Here is a 23,835-nt window from a genome sequence, read left to right as displayed (position 1 = left end):
GACGAGGCTTCCGGCTCGTTGGCTGTGGCAGACTTTGAGCAAGAAGCAGAAGATGCAGGTTTTGGCCCAGGGTTCCCACCATAATACACAATGTAAAGGGAGCCGCAAAGTTACAGAGCCTTCTCCACATAGTCGCAGAGCATCCAGTGAGGATCAGCCAGAGGCATCAGTTCCTTCAGTGCACTATTCAGACCGGTCCAGAAGAAAACCACCAGAGAGCAGTCTGGATAGTGCACTAAATTTGCTAGCTCTAAAAACCTCACGGACGTGATCCTCAACTGGACAGTCCCATTGCTTCAGAAACAAAATTTTGACAGCCGCTAGATCTATTTATTTTATTTTTTTTCAAGTTGTAATAGTAATTTTTCACATTATTAATGTCCTGACTATACATTGTGATCAGTTGAATGCCACTTTGGTGAATAAACGTACCAATTTCTTTCCATAAGAGCAAAACCTGTACATTATTCCAAACTTTTGGCTACCAGTGTATGTGCCTAAACATATATGGCAGATGGTACAGACCTTACAACAGACTGTACTGATTCTCCTGTTCCCCTCTGGCTATTCAGCATGAATATAATGTCAATATTAAGTATGTGTAATATTAAGTCATGTTTTTATTGATTACATTTTGGTAGACAAGGTTTCAAACTAAAGGGTGTTGATTGAGCTATACGATTAATGATTAAGTCCATCCTGTGTCTTTGAAGTCCATCAGAGTAGATGCAGTGTCCTTTGCTGTTTTAATAGTAAAGGCTTTAGTTGGCAGTAATTTATTATTCTATTTTAAGAGAATGAAGAAGGACAAGCAGTAGTCAGTCAAGTTTTACTCACTGTTTGAACTGGTAAAGTTTTTGCAGAGATAAAGTGAGTTGTATTCGGCTGGCCATGTAACAATGAGGCAGTCCACCTCTATATGATAGGATTTTTTTTTTCTTGAGTAAATGTTCATATATTTAAAAAAAAAAAAAAAATGTTTTTAGTACTATTAATTTCTTTAGGGATTTATGTTTTGAGGAAAAGGGATAAAAGCTTAATGGGAAAATATAGTGCACCTTTAAGAAAATAAAGAACTAAATAAGAAAAAACAAACAAAAACATGAGGCTTTACTGAGATTTTAATATTGTTACAAATATCCCCACTCCCCGTGTTAATTAAGGGATAATCAGTCAGTCATCTGTGCATCAGTGATGATATTACTTATAACCCCTATCACCTATGTTGTCATAGATATACAGTAGGTAGCATTACGTAGAATTGTCTAAAAATGTTGGCCAAATTGAGGAACGTCCACACTGACGGTAATCTGCAGTGGAAAAGCGTCAGGAAGTCTTTCAGTTTTAAATAAAGTTTACCTTGCCTCAGAGAACACTGCAGATCTCTTCATATCATTTACATTACATTCATATTCTAAATTGATTTTATTGTATTGCAGAGGGGATAAAAAAAACTAAATCATCAAATAAAACTCAAGCATTTTAAATGTATAGATTTATTGCAAAATATAATGGCATGCCATTAAATGAACAACAGTGCATTCACAATTCTGTATATACAAATCACTTACAAATTGATTTTCTTAAAAACGAAAAACCGTGAAACTCTAAATTTGTAAGGATGTGTTTTTTTGTTTTATTGTATTTTATTTTAGGCAGAGGCTACTATTTGCACTGATAGATGCTACTCACACACTCTGGTGCAAATATAGCCAGATACTACTTGCACCCTGTGACGAGGAGGAGGGTGTGGCTGGGCAGAGAGGATTCACGCTTGGCGCTGAGTTGCCTAATTAGTGTGTGAGAGAGAGAGAGAGAGAGAGAGAGATGCATGCAGCAGTGTTTTGTGTGCGCGCTTTTGTTAAGTTTCGGTTCAGTGTTTTATGCTGAATTAAAGTCTTTTTGATTGTTAGGCCGGTTCCTGCTTCCTCCTTTCCCGATGAACGAGAAGCTTGTCTGCCACAAACACCCCTAATTAAATAGCCTAATAACATACAGTATAGGAGCATCACTGCACCGTGTTTATTGTGTTACAGACACTCTACACCGACACCTAAACCTAAACCTAACACTAACCATCTCTTACAAAAATTAACCATGGTTTTACTAAAGAAACCATAGTATCAACATGGTATTTTGTATTAAAATCATAGTAACCACAAAATTAAACATGGTTATTATATTAACACCATATTACTGTAATAACACCATGGTTATTTGCATTAAAACTTTGCTTTCCACCAAAAAAAAGCTACTACAATATTACTATAGTAAAGCCATGGTTAATTGTAACTGGATCAAACATTGCAACTTGTCATTTTGTCAAATGTATTTAAGGTTTATGATCTTTTTTATATTTGTCAGTGGTGGAGGTGTCCACCGTGGATAGAGACTCGGTACGAGTTACTTGCTGTTTGTCTGGTCTCGCTGTCCGACATATCCACAAAAAGATAGAAAAGCCTGCAAACAAACAGAGCAACATTTCAGATGATGTATAAAGCTCAATCCAGCATGACCCTTTGAGGTCTCAATTCCAACTTGCATTGCTACCATTTGCTACCTTGCATTGTGTTTAAGATGCAGAAGAGGTAAAGAATTGGGTAGTTGGTGTATCCAGTGCTGAAGAAGACCAAACCCCATGATGTACCCAGCAGACACATGAGGCCCAACACTGTGCTGGCATCCTTGCAAACTGCTCTCTTCTTTTGCTTGTTGTCCAAGTGCTTTAGCTTTAGGATCTCTCTTGACACAGTGACTAGGATTAGTGAGTTGAACAGAAACACAAGGCTGAAGTAGCAAAGATTCACTCCATAGAGGACGACAGGCTCTGTGATCCAGCAACTGTAATGTACAATATAAAACATAATGAAAGTTACAAGGCCTAATAGCGCAGATATTCAGTTAAAGCTCCACTGTTAAATCTTCACTTCATGTCAGGAATTCAACATCACGCTCAGGTTGGTTCATGAATACATGGGAATCCTTATTTGTGAAACGTGAGAAAAATTAATGGGATAGTTCACCAAAAATGAAAATTCTATCATCATTTACTCACCCTCATGCCATCCCAGATGTGTATGACTTTCTTTCTTCTGCTGAACACAAAGATTTTTTGAAGAATCAGGGCTCTATTTTCGTGAGTGCGCAAATCGTGCGTGATGTCTTATCCAATTTTCGTGAAAGAGCTAATTCTAAGCACAAATTTCATGCCAGCGCAAAGTGCAAATGTGGGAGTGTTTGCGCTACTGTGGGTGTATTGTATGTAAATGAAGTGGCGCAAAGCGCAATTTGCTATTTTCTTAAGAATTTGGTCGTTGCGCTAAGATGTTTCAATACCACCTTTTTAATCAGTGCAAAGTCCAAATTCAGTTCCTGCATTTGCAATCTGGAGATTCCACCAGCAGGTGGTAATAAAGTTAATGACCAAACTCTGAAGTACAGAACTTCAAATAATGTCCTTGACGTTCGCTATTGAAGCCATTTGTTGAATCAAAAAATTATGAGATTTGTGTTACATTTTCTAGAGGTTATGGTTTATTTTTTCAATTATTATTATTATTATTATTATTATTATTATTATTATTATGTGTAAGTCACTGCAAAAGAGGCTGGTGGAAGGAGTAAAATGTTTGGATTTAATATGATTTTTTTTACCACTTCGTTATTTTTATTATAATTTGAATTTAGAAATATTTTTGGTTTTATTTTTTTGTTTTTCAGTAAATTAATTTAATTTTTCAAAATCAAAATCAACTGGCAGAAGAGAAGTGTGTGCCGATACAATCGATGTTTTTTTTTATTTTGTGTATTTTCTTCCCTTTTCTCCCCAATTTGGAATGCCCAGTTCCCAATGCGCTCTAGGTCCTCGTGGTGGTGTAGTGACTCGCCTCAATCCGGGTGGCGGAGGACGAACCTCAGTTGCCTCCGTGTCTGAGACCGTCAATTCACGCATCTTATCACATGGCTTGTTGAGCGCGTTACTGCGGAGACATAGCGGGTGTGGAGGCTTCACACTATTCTCCGCGGCATCCACGCACAACCCGCCACGCACCCCACCGAGCGCGAGAATCACACATTATAGAGACCACGAGGAGGTTAACCCAACGTGATTCTACCCACCCTAGCAACCAGGCCAACTGGATGATTAGGAAGCCTGACTGGAGACACTCAGCACGCCCTGGATTCAAACGTGCGACTCCAGGTGTGGTAGTCAGCGTCTTTACTTGCTGAGCTACCCAGGCCTCCGATACAATCATTGTTAATACTAGCCATGATTTGTGTGTCAGTAGATGAAAATGATTAATAATACTTACATTCCCAGTAATTTAACGGAGCCTACATCCATATCCTGAACCACATTTTCCATGCGTATTAAAGGAACATGTCCCATTTAACAAGGACCCACAAAATAATGTAAATCCATATTTGTATTCTTCCAAGTAATTGCATACAGTCCATTTACACTATCAACTTCTTATGAATGTACTGTCTTTGTTTATATCATTGGTGCTTGACAGGGAATGGACTGTATAATAGGATGGAGATGGTGCCAGAGAAGAACCTCCACTGACCCGATGAGCGCCTTGTGCGCGATTTTGTCAAACCCACTTGCGCCTACACTTAGCACATGCTTGCACAAAAATACCAATACTTCATGGCCAAGCCCATTGACTTTGCACTTATGAGTTAAGGCAATGCGCTGTGCTTAGCGCTTGCGCGCTTAAAATTGGGCCCTCAATATTTAATATTTAAGACCTTTTTTTACTATATGCACAAAGAATGCAAATATTCAAAAACAAAAGAAGAAGAAAGTGAAAGCGGAGATTGATAGTAAAAAAATGACATTTATTGTTCTGTTTCTCATCCACACTTATCATATCGCTTCTGAAGACATGGATTTAACCACTGGAGTCTTATGGATTACTGTTATGCTTAAAAATCTTAGTTTGTGTTCAGCAGAAGAAAGAAAGTCACACACATTTGGGATGGCATGAAGGTGAGTAAATGATGCGAGAATTTAAATTTTTAGGTAAACTATTCCTTTAACATAGACATTTCGAGAAGTGGAAAATATATATGATATAGTATCTGAGTTAATGTTATTCTTGACAACCCCAGATTTCTGAGACTCATACAATAAATGAAGACTGCAAACGGAGTCGAGACTGCGGCCATCCGATTTGAAAACACACTGTGTGCATTTTCATTCATAAGGTTTAAACTTTAGTAATATTGGGTTCAGTTCATAATTTAGCAGTAATTTGGGATGTTTATTTAAAATATCACTTTGTCCTTGTGCTTCTTGGATAATCAGTCTAACAAATATTTTTCTATTATTCCGATGAATTTGTTATTCATTTTGAGGTCATTATTCATACCTTTCCAAATAAGGTATTCGGCTTTGGGCACATCCCCAGAATAGACACAAAAATTTATTTAAAAGAACATTTAAATAAATAAAAATAAAAGCACTGTAAAAGTATTCCATTTGCTGGTTTTAACTGCTAAAAATCTTCCTTTTCGTGAAGACATCTCATTCAAAAATATACATCCAAACATTAGAACAGGGACTAAAAATGAAATGTTTTTCATTTCGGTTCGTTCTGAGCAAAAACTGTATTTTTCGTTCCTGTTCAGATGTTCCGCAGCCTCCTTTCCAAATGGTAACCCGGTTAGAACAAAATAAAAGAACGGTTAATAACGTTCCTTTAAAAATGACAGTATGCGCGAAGGGATAGGTGAAATATAAGTTACAGTGTTGCCAGATCTCAACCTGGTCTGGAAAAACAAGCCCAGATTAAGCCAGTTGCCTAACCAAAATAAGCAAAAATAAGCAATTATTTTTTTTTTTTTCCTGTGTGGTGGATTTATGAGCATTAATTTCTCAGAAATCATAACAAGCAGGTAATAAACAGTTAAGTATAATTTTAATTACAGATCTGCTTCACAGTCAAAACCCAGCAGCATCAAATCTGTATTAATGCATCATAACTAACAGTGACTTGGAACAACTGAGAAATGTACTTTTTACCTCTAATAATGTTTTCCTTGTATCTGGATTAGCTGTGCATGTATATGTAGTAATTACAGATAGTTGTTTAAAAGCTCTTCATTCACAGAATGCTTCATCCACAATGGGCAATTAGGCATAAAGTTGTGTGATGCAGCAGTTTCCTTCAATATCAAAGCACGTTTAATTTTTTCGGATAACATGAAGTAGTGTAGTTCCAAAAATGTACTGTGATAAACTCTTTGGCCTTTGGTTTCATAAAAAAAATATCGGAATGAAATTAAACAGTTATAACTGGTTACCAGTATTTAAAAATAAAGTTTTCACTCCGGAAAAATTGAAAATCACTTTGTTCCCATTTTCTGGTTACGTTCCCCAAAAAATTTAGTTTGTTTTTGGTTTTCATTCCTTGAACTGTTTTAGTCTCTGCATTAGAATGTCTAAATTGGTCACAAGACATGCAAGAGTCAATGGCATTTGACATCTGATCATTAAATAAAGACACACATTTGAATGTGTTCCTCACACAAACCGTCACACGGCATTGGAAAACCTGTAATATTGTGCACGAATAGACGATTACTTTTAAGATAGTTTTTAAGGACTTTTTCTTATTTTTTGAGCTGCAACTCGTACATTCTGAAAAGTTCCTTTGTGTCCCACAGCAATCAAAATACAAATTTAAAGATAAAGCAACAAGTTAATGATGATATAATTTTCAATTCATTTTCATTTGAAAATTTAGCCTTGGGTAAAGTAATGAAATGCTCTGAAAAGAGTTTAATAGAGTGACATTTAACATACGGACCAACAGCAACGTTTTGGTTGTGCATGGAAAAAGTCGGCACGTGAAGTTTTGTCATAAAAGTGTGTTGGTCCATGAGACTGTTTTGGGCTGGCAAAGAATGTGCTGAGTTTGAATTAAATTATCTGTTTCTAGTGCTTATTTATAATTTGACAACTTACAATTTTGTTGTATTGGTGTCTAATAATTTAACTTCTTTGGTGCCATAAAAATGATGACTATCATGAACTGTTAGCAGACCTCCAACAAGAAGAGCAGGGATTCCTGTCAAGAGGACAAAATCACAATCAGCATTCCTTTCAATGATCACCTCAATTTTACTGATTACATTTTTATGTATCTAATATCACATGATCCAATCTCCATTCAGTTTCTAAAAAACAGAACTCTCACCCACTTTAGGATATTAAAGGCTAACTTCAAGTCAACATGAAATCAAAAGTAACCCTATGTACTTCAATAAATGTCCCTGGTCTTATTGTGCATGATTCATTGGTTACATGTTATTTTAATGTAAAATAAAAAATGACTGCAGTATCTTTTCACGTTATTTTATGTTTGATCTTCTGGCTCACCCCATCCAATCAGGGACAGCTTAAGCATGTAGTGTTTGATGTAAATGTTGAACACTCTGGCCAGAAGAAGGTAGAGGTGCAACGCTTCAATGGCCATCCAGCTGAAACAGCACAGCAGACTGTAGTGTATCACCACGGCAACAAACACACACACCCCATTTGTCAGTGTGGCAGCCCACTCGCTGAGCATGAAGCTGATGTTGAGGAGCAACAGAGCGCCACTCAGAGACACATGGATGCTGCTCGACACTTCTATCCTTGTATTACTGTGAAACACACACAATCAACACACTTTGCACAAATAATTTGTGCATGGATAGAGGGGTCTAAAAGTCTGAGACCACATTGAAAAGCATTGCATTTATGCCTGGAAATCAACAGACGGTTTCAGGATTTTGGCAAATTTGAAAGAATATGCATTATTTCTAGGTTTCTAATCAAACGTGTGGCATTTTGATATATCACGTTTAAAAGATGCGTTGAATGTCTTTAAAAAGGGTGTCAATTAGTCATTGGTCAATGGGGTAATAGACATCCATGATTGGGAAAAATGAACTTTACCCGCTAAAAAGTCAGAGGTTTATCCCTGTGTGAAAAGATAGAAATGTGCAGTGTACCACTGAACTGTGAGTGATGCAGTGTCTGTTCTTTTGCCATAAAGGTTATTAAATAAATCCTCTAGATTTAAGTTATCGGATGTCTCCTGTCTATAATTTCACCATGAACCTAATTTTTGTGTGTAAGAACACTACAAAATGTAAGCAAATTTGTAACATGTTTATTGCTTTGTACAAAAGTTTATATTTTCTTGCTTCCACTGAAGCACACAAGATGCTTTTTGGAGCATTCTCAAATGATGCTGGATAACATGGATCATCAGGTTTCGCACAAACTTCTGAAGTCAATGCCAAAAGTGTGCATTGCTGTCATTAAAGCAAATGGGGAACATACCAAATAGGCCTACAAAGAAATTCTAAAATTCATGTACATTTTTCAATTCATCTTTCACTCAAATTGTTATTTTGATGATATAATTTTTCCTATAAAATTGGAGAAAAAGATTCCAAAATAGAAGCATTTTACAAGTGGTCACAGACTTTGAACCCCACTGTATATGCAACTTTGGATGTGAAGAATCTTTGGCTTTAAAAATAGAAAAGTAAATTATATAATAATATGAATCACAGCACAGATTATTACACATTTATTTGAAAGCAGAATAAAACGGCACCTGTTGACAATATAGGACAAGATGGCACAAGCAGAAAAGAATGCAGACAGACTGCTGCCTATGTAGCTGATGTATGACAATATTTCCCAGTTGTTTTTGTCAACATCCTTCATCTCAATCTATTCCGTATGAATGATGCAGAAAAAGAAGGGGGAAGGGGTGAAAATTAAAATAAAAAATTTCAGTGCAGAATGTTTATCAATGAGTATTTTCAACAGTTACAAAATAATTTACCCCTTTTGTTAACATAACAATTTTTAAATATAATAACTATCCTGATTTGTTGGCTGAACGTGTGAAAAGTTAGAGAACTATGAGTTCATGCTCACATACTCAGATTCCCAGCATAAATAAATTGTTTTACTGATTTTATTAATGATGTTTGTGGCACTTTTAGTTTTTTGTCATGTAGTGATTATTCAAATCCAATTGTATTACTTAATGATGGCTGATTGTCACCATTGTGTAAGTGCTAAGTGCTGAAACACATGTGTGTCTAGTTTACAAGTTGAAGTCTAATTGGTGGAGGCTTCTAATGTTAAACTCTTACACTTACTGAGCTCTTTATTAGGAACACCTGTAAACCTACACTGCTCAAAAAAAATTAAGGGAACACTTAAATCACACATTGGATCTTGATGAATTAAATATATTGAAGATCAAAATCTTTACTGTACATTGTGTAATTTGTTGAGAACAAAATGACATAACAACGGTCAATGGAAACCAAAATCACCAACCGATTGAGGGCTGGATTCAAACTCACACCGAAAAACAAAGTAAACAATTGAAATCACAGGCTGTTCCAACTTGCGTGAATTTCATCTAGGCAACTCATAATGTGACTCAGTAGTGTGTATGGCCCCCACGTGCCTGTATGCACTCCTGACAACGTCTGGGCATGCTCCTGATGAGATGGCGTCGGATGCACTGATACATAATGTCCCAAAGGTTCTCAATTGGATTCAGGTCTGGGGAACGAGAGGGCCAGTCAATGGCATCAATGCCTTCATCATCCAGGAACTGCCTACACACTCAGGCCACATGAGGCCGGGAATTGTCCTGCACCAAGAGGAACCCAGGGCCCACTGCACCAGCGTAAGGTCTGACAATGGGTCTGAGGATTTCATCCCGGTACCTAACAGCAGTCAGGGTACCGTTGGCTAGCACGTGGAGGTCTGTGCGACCCTCCAAGGATATGCCTCCCCTGACCATCACTGACCCACCACCAAACCGGTCATGCTGGATGATGTTGCAGGCAGCATAACGTTCACCACGGCGTCTCCAGACTCTTTCACATCTGTCACATGTGCTCAGTGGGAACCTGCTCTCATCTGTGAAGAGAACAGGGCGCCAATGGCGGACCTGCCAATTCCGGTGTTCTCTAGCGAATGCCAGTCGAGCTGCATGGTGCTGGCCTATGAGCACAGGTCCCACTAGAGGACGTCGGGCCCTCATGCCACCCTCATGGAGTCTATTTCTGACAGTTTGTTCAGAAACATGCACACCAGTAGCCCGCTGGAGGTCATTTTGTAGGCCTCTGGCAGTGCTCCTCCTGTTCCTCCTCGCACAAAGGAGCAGATACTGGTCCTACTGCTGGGTTGTTGCCCTTCTACAGCCCTGCCCATCTCTCCTCATGTAATGGCCTATCTCTTGGTATCTCCTCCATGCTCTTGAGACTGTTCTGGGAGACACAGCAAACCTTGCGACGGCACGTATGGATGTGCCACCCTGGAGGAGCTGGACTACCTGTGCAACCTGAATGTGCTGCAGGTACCGCCTCATGCTACCAGTAGTGACGAGGACACTAGCAAAATGCAAAACTAGAGAAGAATCAGTCAGAAACGATAAGGAGAGAGCAATTGTCTGTGGCCACCACCTGCAAAACCATTCCCTTTTTGGGGGTTGTCTTGCTTTTGCCTCTCCAGTGCACCTGTTGTCACTTTCATTTGCACCAAAACAGGTGACATTGATTCACAATCGCTTAGGCTTCCTAACTGGACAGATTGATATCCCTGATGTTTAATTAACTTGGTGTTATACTGTGATGATTACGTGTTCCCTTCATTTTTTTGAGCAGTGTACTTATTCATGCGATTATCTAATCAGCCAATCGTGTGGCAGCAGTGCAGTATATAAAATAATGCAGATATGGGTCAGGAGCTTCAGTTAATGTTCACATCAACCATTAGAATGGGGAAAACATGTGATCTCAGTGATTTGGACATGATTGTTGGTGTCAGATGGGCTGGTTTGAGTATTTCTGTAACTGCTGATTTCCTGGGATTTTCACGCACAACAGTCTCTAGAGTTTACTCAGAATGGTTCCAAAAACAAAAAACATCCAGTGAGCGGCAGATCTGCGGACTGAAATGCCTTGTTGATGAGAGAGGTCAATGGAGAATGGCCAGACTGGTTTGAGCTGACAGAAAGGCTACTGTAACTCAGATAACCATTCTGTACAATTGTAGTGAACAGAATAGCACCTCAGAATGCACAACACGTCGAACACTGAGGGGGATAGGCTACAACAGTAGACCACGTCTAGCACTTTATTAGGACCATAGTGTTCCTAATAAAGTGCTCAGTGTGTCTACAGGCTATTCATCCCTAGATGCACCTGATATCACCTTTAGGACTAGGTTGCATAGACTACAGCAGTGAGGATGGCTTATAATGAAATTTGATAAAATTGTATTAACTTCAGTATTAGTTTGAAATAAATTAAGACCAAGTTGACCAAACAATGAAAATCAAGTGTATTAAAAAAAAAATAAAAAAACAATAAGCTCATTTAACAAGTTTTACAAATTCCAAGTCAGCTGTATACTTGGTTTGAGAAAACTTTCCATCTCAAGTTAACACAAACAATGTTTTGAGTAAGAACTTCTTACTTTTTACAGTGTAACTTTTCTCATTTATTAAAGGAATAGTTAACCCAAAATTGAAAAATCTCTCATCATTTCATGCCGTCCCAAACTTGTATGACTTTCTTTCTTCGGTGGAACACAAAAGATATTTTTGAAGAATGCATGATGTGTTTTTTTCCATACAGTGTACAAACATCCAGTACACTTGGCATGAGACAAGCTCATGTACACACTTCCTCACTCCTGATGTATGCGCAGAGTGCTGTACACAAATCTTATACAATGGGCGAATTCCAATCGAAAGTCATCATCCCTATGCCCTACTCACTACAAAGGACAGAGCTCTTCATGTGGGCACTCTGAAGGGAGCATGGCATTACAGTTTGAATGTATCCTTCAATAAAAGTCTTGTGAAAAGGCCCTTTGCAGAAAAATTTACTTTCTTATTTTTGTTTGGAACGACCCTTTGAGTGGAATCCCCTTTCTGAAGTGCCCATCAAGTGCGCAAAAATACAGTTTGGAAAACGCCCAGTTTTGCAATGTTTACGGTTTTCACATCCAATTTTGGCCTATTTTGAAAATGCAGATGTGAGTTAAAGTGATTTTTGTTTGGCGATACTTTTTACTACTATATACGATAATGTGCCTTGGTCACCAAAAGGTTGATAATGAACACTAGAAAATGAAAATGTGGAGGCTCACGCTATTCACCATGGCATCCTTGCTCACCACACACCCACCGAGAGCAAGAACCACTTCATAGGGAGCACAAGGAAGGTAACCCATGTTACTCTCACCCTATAGCAACCGGGCCAACTGGTTGCTTTGGAAGCCTGGCTGGATTCAAACTCGTGATTCCAGTGGTGGTAGTCAGAGTCTTTGCTTGCTGTGCTACCCAGGCCACCAAAATGCCACATTTTATTGATGTATACTGTAATTATACCGAGATTGAGTACCTCCTGCACTGTGTTCAATTTAGGCCAAATGTCAAGGTTTATAGTGAATAAGAACTTACATTTTGATCTGTTTCTCACCCAAAGTGATCATATTTCTTCAGAAGACATGGATTAAACCTCTTGAGTCATTTTAATTACCTTTATGCTGCCCATATGTCCTTTTTGGAGCTTGAAAGGTTTGGACCCCATTGACTTACATTGTATGGACAAAAACACCTCATACATTCTTCAAAATGTCTCTGTGTTTCACATACGAGTTCGGGACGGCATCGGGGTGAGTAAATGATGAGAGAATTATCATGTTTGGGTGAGCTATCCCTTCAGTGCCCTGGATGGATGGCTATTACATGAATTTACAGTAAGAATCCTAAAGCAGTTGTGGTTGATTGCCAGAAATTCACTGTGAAAATATGACAATGGCTGTGTCTCGTTTGGAAGGATGCATCCTCCTGAGGTCGAATTTGTCATGAAACTAAATGTTTCCAGCATTATGGGATGGCATTCTGGTGACTGCATATTTGACAGTTTATAACCGTATATTTATTCAACTGATATGTTGCATAAACCTACTAGAACAACTCTACTTTAAAATAAAGTTGATCAAAATTGGCCTTCTCATCAACACTGGCTAATATACAGTATGTAGACAGTGCTTGTTACCCACACAAACAATCAGGTTATACAAATCAACATGACATTAAAACAATTCAATTAACATTAAATAACAACATAAAATGTAACATAAAACACCCTAATTACTAGTAAAAAATTATAGTAAAAATAAAAGATAACATAACTACAGTATTTAAGTAAAATATATTAAAATGTTTTTCGTTAACATTTCTAAGATGTTTTAAAGTGTACTTACCAGAAGCACAGCAAAGGCAGTCATATGGTCACACAAGCACTCCACTAAATTATTATTGGTCCGAATGGTGGTACACCCATCAGTTTTCCAGGTGTAGTTTCCTGAGAGAAATCAAACATGAAATCAAACATTTATATCATGTTTTATAATAAGTATGTTTTTCAATTACTTAAGTACATTTCAATGAAACAATATCAAATGACATATGATATATTGTACTTGTAATGCTTTTTTAAGATCTTTTAGTGCGGTGAAACTCCTACCTGTTACTGTTTCATCATAGAACTGACAGGAATAGTTGTAGTTTCCCTATGAATATTGACAAAAACAAAATAAATGATCAGGTCTTATTTGGGAATCCAGAGAACATTTGATGTTTTTGTTTTTTTTTCCCAAAGGAACACTTACAGTGTAGTTTGTGTAATTATTCACCGGGAAAAGTATTTTGAGTGATCTGGTCAAATTCACAAATTCACGTCCAGGAATTTCAATCCGTATGACGTTTGAGGCAATACTTGAATTTCCCAGTCCAAGCTGTGAAAATGACAAGCACAGACATATGCAGACATAAGACAATATGGCAATTTATAATACCTTAGGCCAGCGTTTCTCAACTGGTGGGTCGCGACCCAAAAGTGGGTCGCAGGTCTATTCGAAATGGGTCGCGGACAGCAGCGGCCGCCCAAGTGATAGAGATTATTTAATGATAATATAATATATAATGAAGAGATTTAATGATAAGCTCGCATTCAGCTAAAGGCTTCTCATTTGCACTGTGATATTTTCGTGGTGCGATTAAAGCTTTCATGCCAGTGTCATGTTACCAGCTTGCGCAACAGCCGGCCTTCCCTCGATATTGCGGTGCGCAAAAATAAATAATAAATAAATAAATAAATAAAAAGATATTGCGGTGCGCAGACCTTAAAAATGAGGTGACTCATTTAAATTCTAGTGAGACTTTTCTAGTTTAAAGCGTCACAAAGAGAGTCAAGTCAAACCCATCAAACAGGCAACCCCAACATGCCAAACAGCACTGATGAGGAAAAGAGCAACACTGTGCTATGTGCTAAAAAATAAAATTTACAAAGTTTCACGATTTTACATGAGTAAAAGTAACTGTTATATTTTGACAAAATGTTATAGTTTCATATTAAATAATCTAAAGGTAGACCTCATTTTTATATCAACAGTGGCAGTTGTAGTTAAAGCTTCAGTGTGTTTAGGCTAGTATATATATATTTTTTTTTCCATATATACTGTAGGAGCCATTTTGTTGTAATACTGTGGTTAACCTTTGGGTGGCAGTATAATGAAATAAATAAGAGGGTGCATCTGGGGTAGAAGGAGAGGGGTTTCTGGGAATTGAGGAAGCACACAGTTTTTGACTGTGACCATGAGCGTGAACTTAAGTGTGTGTGTATTTTCACCATGTTTGATTTGAATTTGTATTCTATTTGTTTGCATTTAACGATGCAAAGTTTGGGTCTGGCTTGATTATGTTGGAATTGTGGAATTAACAAATGACAACATCAAACTAATGGTGAGATATGTTTTAAACTGTTCCTTTTGACAATAAAAGACAGACAATGAGCAATGAAGAGAACATTTGCTTTATTGACACGAGTCAATTACTTGCTCACTCTTCGAACCCAATTCACCTCTGGCTTTAATGAAAAGTCATTACACAAAAGTAAAAAACTTTGCTTCAATGGATAAAGGAGATCGTTTGGAGAAAAAGTCAACACATTTGTGGCAACACATAGCTCCAATGCCATCATTAAGTTTGCTGATGATATGACAGTGGTAGGTCTGATCACTGACAATGATGAAACAGCCTACAGAGAGGAGGTGCACACTCTGACACACTGGTGTCAGGAGCACAACCTCTCCCTCGACGTCAGCAAGACAAAGGAGCTTGTGGTGGACTTCAGGAGAGGAGAAAGAGAACACAGCCTCATCACCATCAATGGAGCACCGGTGGAGAGAGTCAGCAGCTACAAGTTCCTTGGTGTTCACATCACTGAGAAACTCGCATGATCTGTCCACACTGAGGCCGTTGTGAAGAAGGCTCATCAGTGCCTCTTCTTCCTTAGACGGCTGAGGAAGTTTGGAATGAACCGCCACATCCTCACACGGTTCTACACCTGCACTGTAGAGAGCATCCTGACTGGCTGCATCTCCGCCTGGTACGGCAATAGCACCGCCCATAACCTCAAAGCCCTGCAAAGGGTGGTGCGAACTGCCAGACACATCATTGGAGGTGAGCTTCCCTCCCTCCAGGACATATCTATACCAGGCAGTGTGTGAAAAAAGCTTGGAGGATCATCAGAGACTCCAGCCACCCGAGCCATGGGCTGCTCTCACTGCTACCATCAGGCAGGTGGTATTGCAGCATCAGGACCCGCACCAGCTGACTTCATGACAGCGTCTTCCCCCAAGCAATCAGACTTTTGAACTCTTGATCTCTCACGATCAATATACATCAGCACTGCACTTTATTAATCTTATTATCTCACAATGAACTTTCATAAATTATATTCTCTCTTAACAACACACTGGCAACTGACTATCAACCGATAGCCTGAATGTCAATACAGTACAATACAACCTACTGTACATTTTATATATACTATATATACTTTTTTGTTATTGTATAATGTGTATTATATATTGTGTGTATTGTATACTGAACATTGTATGTTATTATTTGTATACTGTGTTGTAATTATGTGTATATTAGGTTTTAAATTGTGTTGTGTAATTCTGATGTTTATTGTAAATTGGTATATGTCTCATCACTGTCATGACATATGTGTATGTATGTATGTGTGTGTCTGTGTGTGTATGTACGTATGTGTATAACTATTTTTTATTTTTTATTATTATCTATGTCTTGCTGCTGTTTTTGTATTGTTTTTGTATTGTTGTACACTGGAAGCTCCTGTCACCAAGACAAATTCCTTGTATGTGTAAGCATACTTGGCAATAAATCTGATTCTGATTCTGATTCTGATGACTGCTTTGTTGCTCGGAACTGCACCCAATAATTTCACACCCTATTGCACTTGTGTATATGATTGTGTAACAATAAAAGTGATTTGATTTGATTTGAATATGGGTATTTATATGTTTGCCCACAGTTGTTTGCAAAATGGAAGATGAAAAGTGTATGAATGCTGAAGGGTTTACTGAGTTAAATCAAAGCCTGCCTAATGTTGAAAATGAGTCAGAAAGAGGGAAAAGACCCATTAAATTAACAGCTAAAGCTTTGGTGGAAAAACTTGACACTTCGCAAAAGTTAAAGTTAAAGAGCACCTATTATGGTTTTTCAAATATTACCTTTCATGTAGTGTGTTATATAGCTGTTTATGAATGTAAAATAGTCTGCAAAGTTTAAAAAATCAAAGTGCACGACAAATGGAGTTATTGACTCCCAAAAGAAAGAACCGATTCTGAACACCTGTAACGAGTTGTTAGTAATTCCAGACTTACTTCCTGTACTAACCTATGTAATTTGGTAACAAAAAACCCGCCTCTGGTCTTCATTGGCTGCTCGCGAACAGTTTTGACCCTCCCTCAAACACTACACTAAGCGGTAGACCAATCACAACAGACTGGGACATCTGACCAATCAGAGCAGAGTAGGCTCTCTGAAAGGAGGAGTTTAGAATGAATCCTATAGAACAGATCATTGAACGAGTCGTTTTTGACACTGGGGAAAAAAGGTAATGCTGCAATTTAAATTATGAGCAAATTAAAGTGTTTTTTGACCTTGGATGCATGTAAATCTATTGTATGAGACCTTTAAAACAAATTTAGGCACGTTTAAAAACCATAATAGGTGCTCTTTAAACAAAGCTCAGAAACTAGAGTCTATTAACAGGTTTATATATGACGACAAAGAATACAAACCTGAGGTACGTTTGGCCTTTGAAGATTTTATGAAGGTCTGTTTAGAGGCTAAGGAAGCACAGGAGTCATTGTTGATTATTTTACCTGTTGATTAAGCTGAAAAACATGAAATATGATACCAAAATAATGAGTTAATTGAACATGTGAATAGATGGTTATCAGACACAGCAAAAGGTCAGAAAAGCTCTAAAGTGAGTGATGTAAATAGTGACGTTGGTCCTGGAGACAGCGCCTCAAATGTGTCTCATGTTACCTCCAAACGTGGTAAACACAGCTCACGCAGCAGTAGAAGTGCATCCATTTTATTTGCGTGTATTCAGGCAGAGGCGGAGAAAGCAGCACTTATGGCATGTGCTGTTGCATTAAAACCCAAACATGCCATTGAAGCTCAGGAGGAGGAATTGAGACGGAAAAAGGAACAATTGGAACTGGATGCTGAAATAGCAGCTTCAACTGTTAATCAAAGCAAATGAGTGGAAGTTCAAGTTCAAGCCCAAAGCAGAGTGAACAAGTCGTGATTAATGTAATTGATAACCTCAATTTTGATTCTTCTCGGTCAAAGTGTTTGAATCCCAGTGCAAATGAATATGTGCAAGAATACAGCTGGAGCAGCTGGTGTCTCTGCATCAAAAGTCATAACAGAGAAACAGAGGAAAGGATGGAAAGATCAACAAATATTCCACACATCTGAACAACCTGAGTTCCATTATTCTGCTCAAGTGCAACAAGGCAATATGGGAGTCCATCAAGTGACACATGTTCTGCCTCCTCAGGGTGATCCCCTGCTTGAAGTCTTGAGAAGGCAAGAGGAATTAACAACATATCTTCTTCAGCAGCTAGCAAATCCTCGTATCTTACCTAAAAGGGAGATCCCAGTCTTTGATGGTGACCCATTGAAGTATATTCCATTCATCAGTGTGTTTGAACATGGCATTGAGGAAAACACTACCAACGAAAAGGATCATTTGTATTTCCTCGAGCAGTTTACTAGGGTGCAACCTAAAGAATTGGTCTGAAGTTGCCAGCATCTGGCCTCAGCCAGAGGTTATGCATTGGCTAAAAGTTTATTAAGGGAACATTTTGGTAATAAATTCAAGGTATCTACTGCCTATTTGGAGAAAGCCTTGGGCTGGCCCACTTCAAAGGCTGAGGATGTGCAGGGATTACAGGCTTATGCTTTGTTTCTGCATACATGTTGTAATACTATGGATGAACTTTCATACATGCAAGAACTCAACATGCTCAGCAACATGAAAGTTGTCGTAACGAAGTTATCCTACAAGCTAAGAGAGCAATGGAGAGCAAAGGCTTGTGAGATTATGGAATCCAGTCATGGCAGAGCAAAGTTCACATATATCGTGGAGTTTGTTGAAAAACAGGTTAAGATGGCATCCGATCCTGTGTTTGGAGATATCCAGGATAAACAAGGCACTAGTAAATCCAAAAGCCAAGCACGCAAAACATTTTGAGGGAATAGTTTTGCCACTGATGTTGCTGTTTCAGTTCCAGCTAAGAAAACTAGCAATGTGTCATTACAGCAAGGTTACTGCTCTGTATCTAAGTCTAATGGAAACTGCTTGTTCTGTGCAAACCAACATCCATTGGAAAGGTGTTTTGCTTGAAAGAAAAGGACTCAACGAGACAAAATCGACTTCCTGAAAGCCAAGGGAACATGTTTTGGTTGTCTAAAGACAGGACAGTTGAGTAAGGAATGTGACAATAGTTTAATTTGTGATGTTTGTGGAGAAACACATCCAACTATTCTGCACATATATCGCAAGGGGGTAATTGTGAAAGAGCCAGAGGAAAGGCGCAAAGTAGTGTCTGCTCAAACTTGTGGTCATACAGGGGCCGGGCATGAGAGGAGTCTAATGCCAATCATACCAGTTCAAGTGAAAGCTATTAAAGGTAACAAATTGATGCAGACATATGCTTTTCTGGACCCGGGAAGCTCAGCTAATTTGTTCCGAAAATTTTATGAAAGAGCTGAATATGAGTGGAAAGAGGGTCAATATTCTTCTTCGTACCATGGGTCAGGAACAGTCTGTGTCCAGAAACTTCTGATGGAGCTGAGTTGTAAAAGAAAGGAGATATCTTTAGAGCAGATTAACAACGTTGCTGTAGATGCAAAATTGCAGGAATTTAAAGCATCTCTGGGCAGGCAAGGTTTGATTGTGGAGGATCTGTCTAAGGCTGAGATTGGCATCATTCGTTTCAGTCAACAGGAACAATTCCAAAAAGAAATTGCTGAGCTCAAGGATGGAAGGGTTGGAGTCAAAAGGAATAGTACTGTCTACAGTTTGGATCCTGTATTACACGATGGATTGTTGTTAGTTGGAGGAAGACTTGATAAGTCAGCCATGCCCATTGAAACAAAACATCCCATCTTGTTATCTAAAGATCAGTATGTGTCACATCTCAAAAGATGGAAGACCTTCCATTGGAAAGGATCACCCCTGACCTATTGCCTTTTACCAATGTAGGAGTGGATTTTTTGGCCCCATCGAAGTAAAAAGAGGACGGAGTAAAGTGAAACACTATGGAGTGATTTTTACTTGTATGGCAAGTAGAGCAGTCCATTTGGAAATGGCGTACTCACTAGATATGGACTCATACATCAATGCTTTACGCAGATTTGTCTGTCGTCGTGGACAGGTGTCTCACATGAGGTCGGAAAACGAGACAAATTTCATCGCCGCTGAGTGGTAGTTAAAGGAGGCTCTCCCTGGATTAAACAACGAAAAGATTCAAAGGGCCTTACTGCAGAAGGGAGTTCAGTGGAGCTTTAATCTTCCTACAGGCTCTCATTACAGAGGAGTATGGGAGCATACTGTATAATTTGAATGGTGAGACAAATTCTTTGTGCAGTCCTTCGACAACAAACATTGGACGACGAAGCACCGCAAACTGTCTTGTGCGAAGCAGAAGCTATTTTGAATGATCTACCTATTTCTAAACTATCCAATGACCCTAGTGATCTGGAAGCCCTCACTCCAAATCACATCCTGCTTATAAGAGGAAATCCTGCATTGGCACCTGGCTTGTTTGAAAGATCCGATCTTTATGCCAAAAGGAGATGGAAACAAGTGCAATATATTTCCAATCTCTTCTGGAAAAGATGGGTACGAGAATACCTACCCTTGTTACAAAAGTTACATAAGTCGAATAAAGAATGTAGAAGCTTTAATCCTGGAGACATCATGATTATTACTGATTCTATGGCACCACGTGGCTCATGGCTACTTGGAAGAGTTGTGGAGACTTACCCAGTCAACAAAGGTTTAGTACGTTCAGTAAAAGTTCAAACCAAAAGTAACATCTTGGAACGTCCAAGGAATGGAGGAAGCACACAGTTTTTGACTGTGACCATGAGCGTGAACTTCAGTGTGTGTGTATTTTCACCATGTTTGATTTGAATTTGTATTCTATTTGATTGCATTTAACGATGCAAAGTTTGGGTCTGGCTTGATCATGTCGGAATTGTGGAATTAACAAACGACAACATCAAACTAATGGTGAGATATGTTTTAAACTGTTCCTTTTGACAAATAAAAGACAGACAATGAGCAATGAAGAGAACATTTGCTTTATTGACACAAGTCGATTACTTGCTCACTCTTCGAACCCAATTCACCTCTGGCTTTAATGGAAAGTCATTACATATACTATTGTTTATTATTATTATAGACTAGCTACACTGATACACTGATACAATGATATCTGAATATTAAGAACAACTGCCTTGTGTCTAATGTCACCTACATTAAAAATGAGGTGTAAACATCTACTGATGGTTTAATCAAAACTTACTGCCCTATTTCTGATCTGTATGAACATTATAATGTCTCAAAAATCCCATATCGGTCGGTCTCTATATATTATTATAGACTAGCTACACTGACCTAACCATGGTAATGAGGAGCCTTTCCTCCTGTGTAATATGTATGTTCTGTTTGAATGATGTTTGAAATTAGGACACAAATGAGATAATAATGGACTCATATAAGTAAATATGCTCTTCAATTTTTAAAAGTGGGGAGAGAAAACCTCCTGTAAATTTTGTTGTTTGCATCAACAACAAAAATAATGTCACTTGATGCATGCCCTTATACTTGAAAACCATGATCAAAATTATGCAACATAAAAGGAAATGCGACCCAGGATACATTAAATACTGGTTACGTTTTTACTATAGTGGGTCGCGACTTGAAACCAGTTGAGAACCAGTGCCTTAGGCAGTGTAACATTTACTCCAAATGTTGATTAAGAAAAGACAATAAACAACAACAGCAATCTAATAAAGCACTTGACAAGACAGTTAAAAAAAAGAACAAGATTTAACCTTACTTTAAACTGTTCGTCAGATTCATAGGTGACTACACCAACTTTATGCTGGTCCTCTGAGACATTTTGAAAAGCCTCCTCTGGAATCCATATTTGTGCTGTCTGAGTAGAACTATTTACCTTAAAAAGCAAAACTAAATGAATAAAACTTAATCTATCTGCATTTTCTGTATTTTAATGTGTAAATAAATTATAAATGTATATATGTGTGTGTGTGTGTGTGTGTGTATATATATATATAAATAAATATATATATATATATATATATATATATATATATATATATATATATATATATATATATATATATATATATATATATATATATATATATATATATATATATATATATATATATATATATATATGTATGTATGTGTGTGTGTGTATACATACATATATATTTATTAATTTGCCAGCTGTTTTTTTTCCCCTATGAATGTAAGAAGAATCTTACCTTTGGAGCAGTGATTGGCACAACACCCTTTGCCATGTCAGTTAATTTGATCTTAACCACTCTCATGGAAAACTGCTCAAAATTGTAATCTTTAGATGGCCCACAAAAGTCAGTTTCTATAAGCTTATTTAGGATTGCCTTCAGACACCTACACAACAGTGACATAAACAGGGTTAAAATCAAGCCACAACAAGGATCAGACATTAGACATCTTAAAAAGGTTGATATTTACCTAGTGAACTCATTCACGTAATGTGGACTCTTTGTATCTTTATTCATGTTACATGGATTCTTTGTCATTGGGGGCTCTGTATTTGTCTGCTTATTCGATGTATCGGATATCTTAGGCAAAATTTTATCCCATTGAGATGGGCATCCTCCAAAGAAATGTAAAAGAAAGAGAATCACTTGCATGTATGCAGTAATGCCTTGCTTGCTATTTAGTTGTTAACTTTTTCTGTGTACATGTTTAGTTGTTCTGATTTGAATTTTTTATTTTTATTTTTATTTTTTTTATTGTGAATAGCAATAATATAACGTACAGTAGCTCAATGTTCCATAGCTAGCCCTAGATTACTGGAGCGTAACACATGACAATAATAGTAATAACAATTAAAGAAAATAATTACCATACAAATGCAAAATGATTACAATATTTGTATTATGTATCTATATTTTTCAATAACTACATCACACTCAAAGGACATTTTTAAACTGGCATTCAGGATTTTACTACTGCCCCAAAGCCATCTTTTTAAAAGTGAATAAGTGAGTGCATTACCATTGCACATTTCTGGACCACCCATGCCATAGATTATAATCAGAAGCAGGACATGAACTGTCATATCTTGAACTCTGTTAAACAAATTATTAATAAAAGTTTTGGAGGTTAGAATATAGACATGGAAAATACACAATACAATCTGACAGATGGAGAGGATTGCAAACACTTCTTTCCGAAGTACCTATACTTGATTCACAACTGCACACAATAGAACTTTTCCCAAATTGTGAGAGTGACTAACACAAACAAGATTTACCTTGAACAAGCAAATTTAATAACCACAATAAATTCAAGTCATTTAGCAAACGATTTTTATCCAAAATGACTTACAAATGAGAATAAAACAAAGAGAAGCAACTGATCCAAATTAGAACTTAATGGAAGTCGTGCTACAATACCACATTTCTGCAAGTACCACAGCAAAGTTACAGATGTTGAAACAAACTCTTACAGCACTCATATATACTTTTCTGAACCTAGGTCTAATCTATCTTAACTTACCTCCCCATTTTCAATTGATAAAGGATGAAGACAGCTCTATGGAGGCGAGTTTGTAATTCACACACTGAAAAATTAACATCAGCCAAAGACAAATTTTGTGGCATCAGACACAACCCCACTGAGCTCGTCATGGCAGAGAACAATAGCAAGCCTTGTTCATCACATTCGGTTTACATATGTTTTTTTCCAGCCCATGTTTTTCCAAAACACACATGCCATCAGTGTAATCAGGGAAACAAATGAAAATGATACTTATTATTTGTTTGACACATTTCTAAAAAAAAAAATATTAGACTTTTAACTTTTATAATGTAACAAACCTAAGTGTGAAACAAATATGAATAGTTAAAATAGCTTTAACATTATTGAAAAAGGAAGGTATATAGGCATATACTTACAACAGTCCTTGACAATTTACTGATTCTACTCTATCCCCGTCTTTCAAACAGGTGGTCCAAATTTACAGCATACACTTTTTTTTTTTTTTTTTTTTACTTTTCAGGAAAATTAAACTATGAATGA

General features: G+C 37.6%; 1 protein-coding gene across 1 annotated transcript; it reads right to left on the bottom strand.

Annotated features, from left to right (window-relative positions):
* Positions 1 to 1,543: 1,543 nt before the first annotated feature.
* Positions 1,544 to 23,606, bottom strand: LOC127454667 (adhesion G-protein coupled receptor G5-like). Its single transcript, XM_051722036.1, has 13 exons — positions 23,314 to 23,606; positions 22,810 to 22,883; positions 22,261 to 22,405; positions 22,029 to 22,176; positions 21,575 to 21,691; positions 13,724 to 13,849; positions 13,579 to 13,624; positions 13,316 to 13,416; positions 8,622 to 8,740; positions 7,391 to 7,656; positions 6,977 to 7,079; positions 2,561 to 2,841; positions 1,544 to 2,460 (listed from the first exon to the last, which is right to left on the bottom strand). Exons 1-13 carry the CDS (start codon positions 23,442 to 23,444, stop codon positions 2,333 to 2,335), a joined length of 1,785 nt encoding a protein of 594 aa, XP_051577996.1. The 5' UTR covers positions 23,445 to 23,606; the 3' UTR covers positions 1,544 to 2,332.
* Positions 23,607 to 23,835: the final 229 nt, after the last annotated feature.

The sequence above is a fragment of the Myxocyprinus asiaticus genome, chromosome 2 (genome assembly GCF_019703515.2).
Source record: "Myxocyprinus asiaticus isolate MX2 ecotype Aquarium Trade chromosome 2, UBuf_Myxa_2, whole genome shotgun sequence".
Classification (NCBI taxonomy): domain Eukaryota; kingdom Metazoa; phylum Chordata; class Actinopteri; order Cypriniformes; family Catostomidae; genus Myxocyprinus; species Myxocyprinus asiaticus.
This window is presented reverse-complemented; position numbering and strand designations above follow the sequence as displayed.

What these genes read in the sequence shown, in the direction of transcription:
- LOC127454667 (XM_051722036.1), bottom strand. Translation starts at nt 23,444, where the DNA reads ATGACGAGCTCAGTGGGGTTGTGTCTGATGCCACAAAATTTGTCTTTG. An exon ending in TATCAATTGAAAATGGGGAG is followed by an intron (nt 22,884 to 23,313) that starts GTAAGTTAAGAT and finishes TTTGTTTAACAG; the next exon opens with AGTTCAAGATATGACAGTTC. An exon ending in GCTGTCCCTGATTGGATGGG is followed by an intron (nt 7,080 to 7,390) that starts GTGAGCCAGAAG and finishes TCCTCTTGACAG; the next exon opens with GAATCCCTGCTCTTCTTGTT.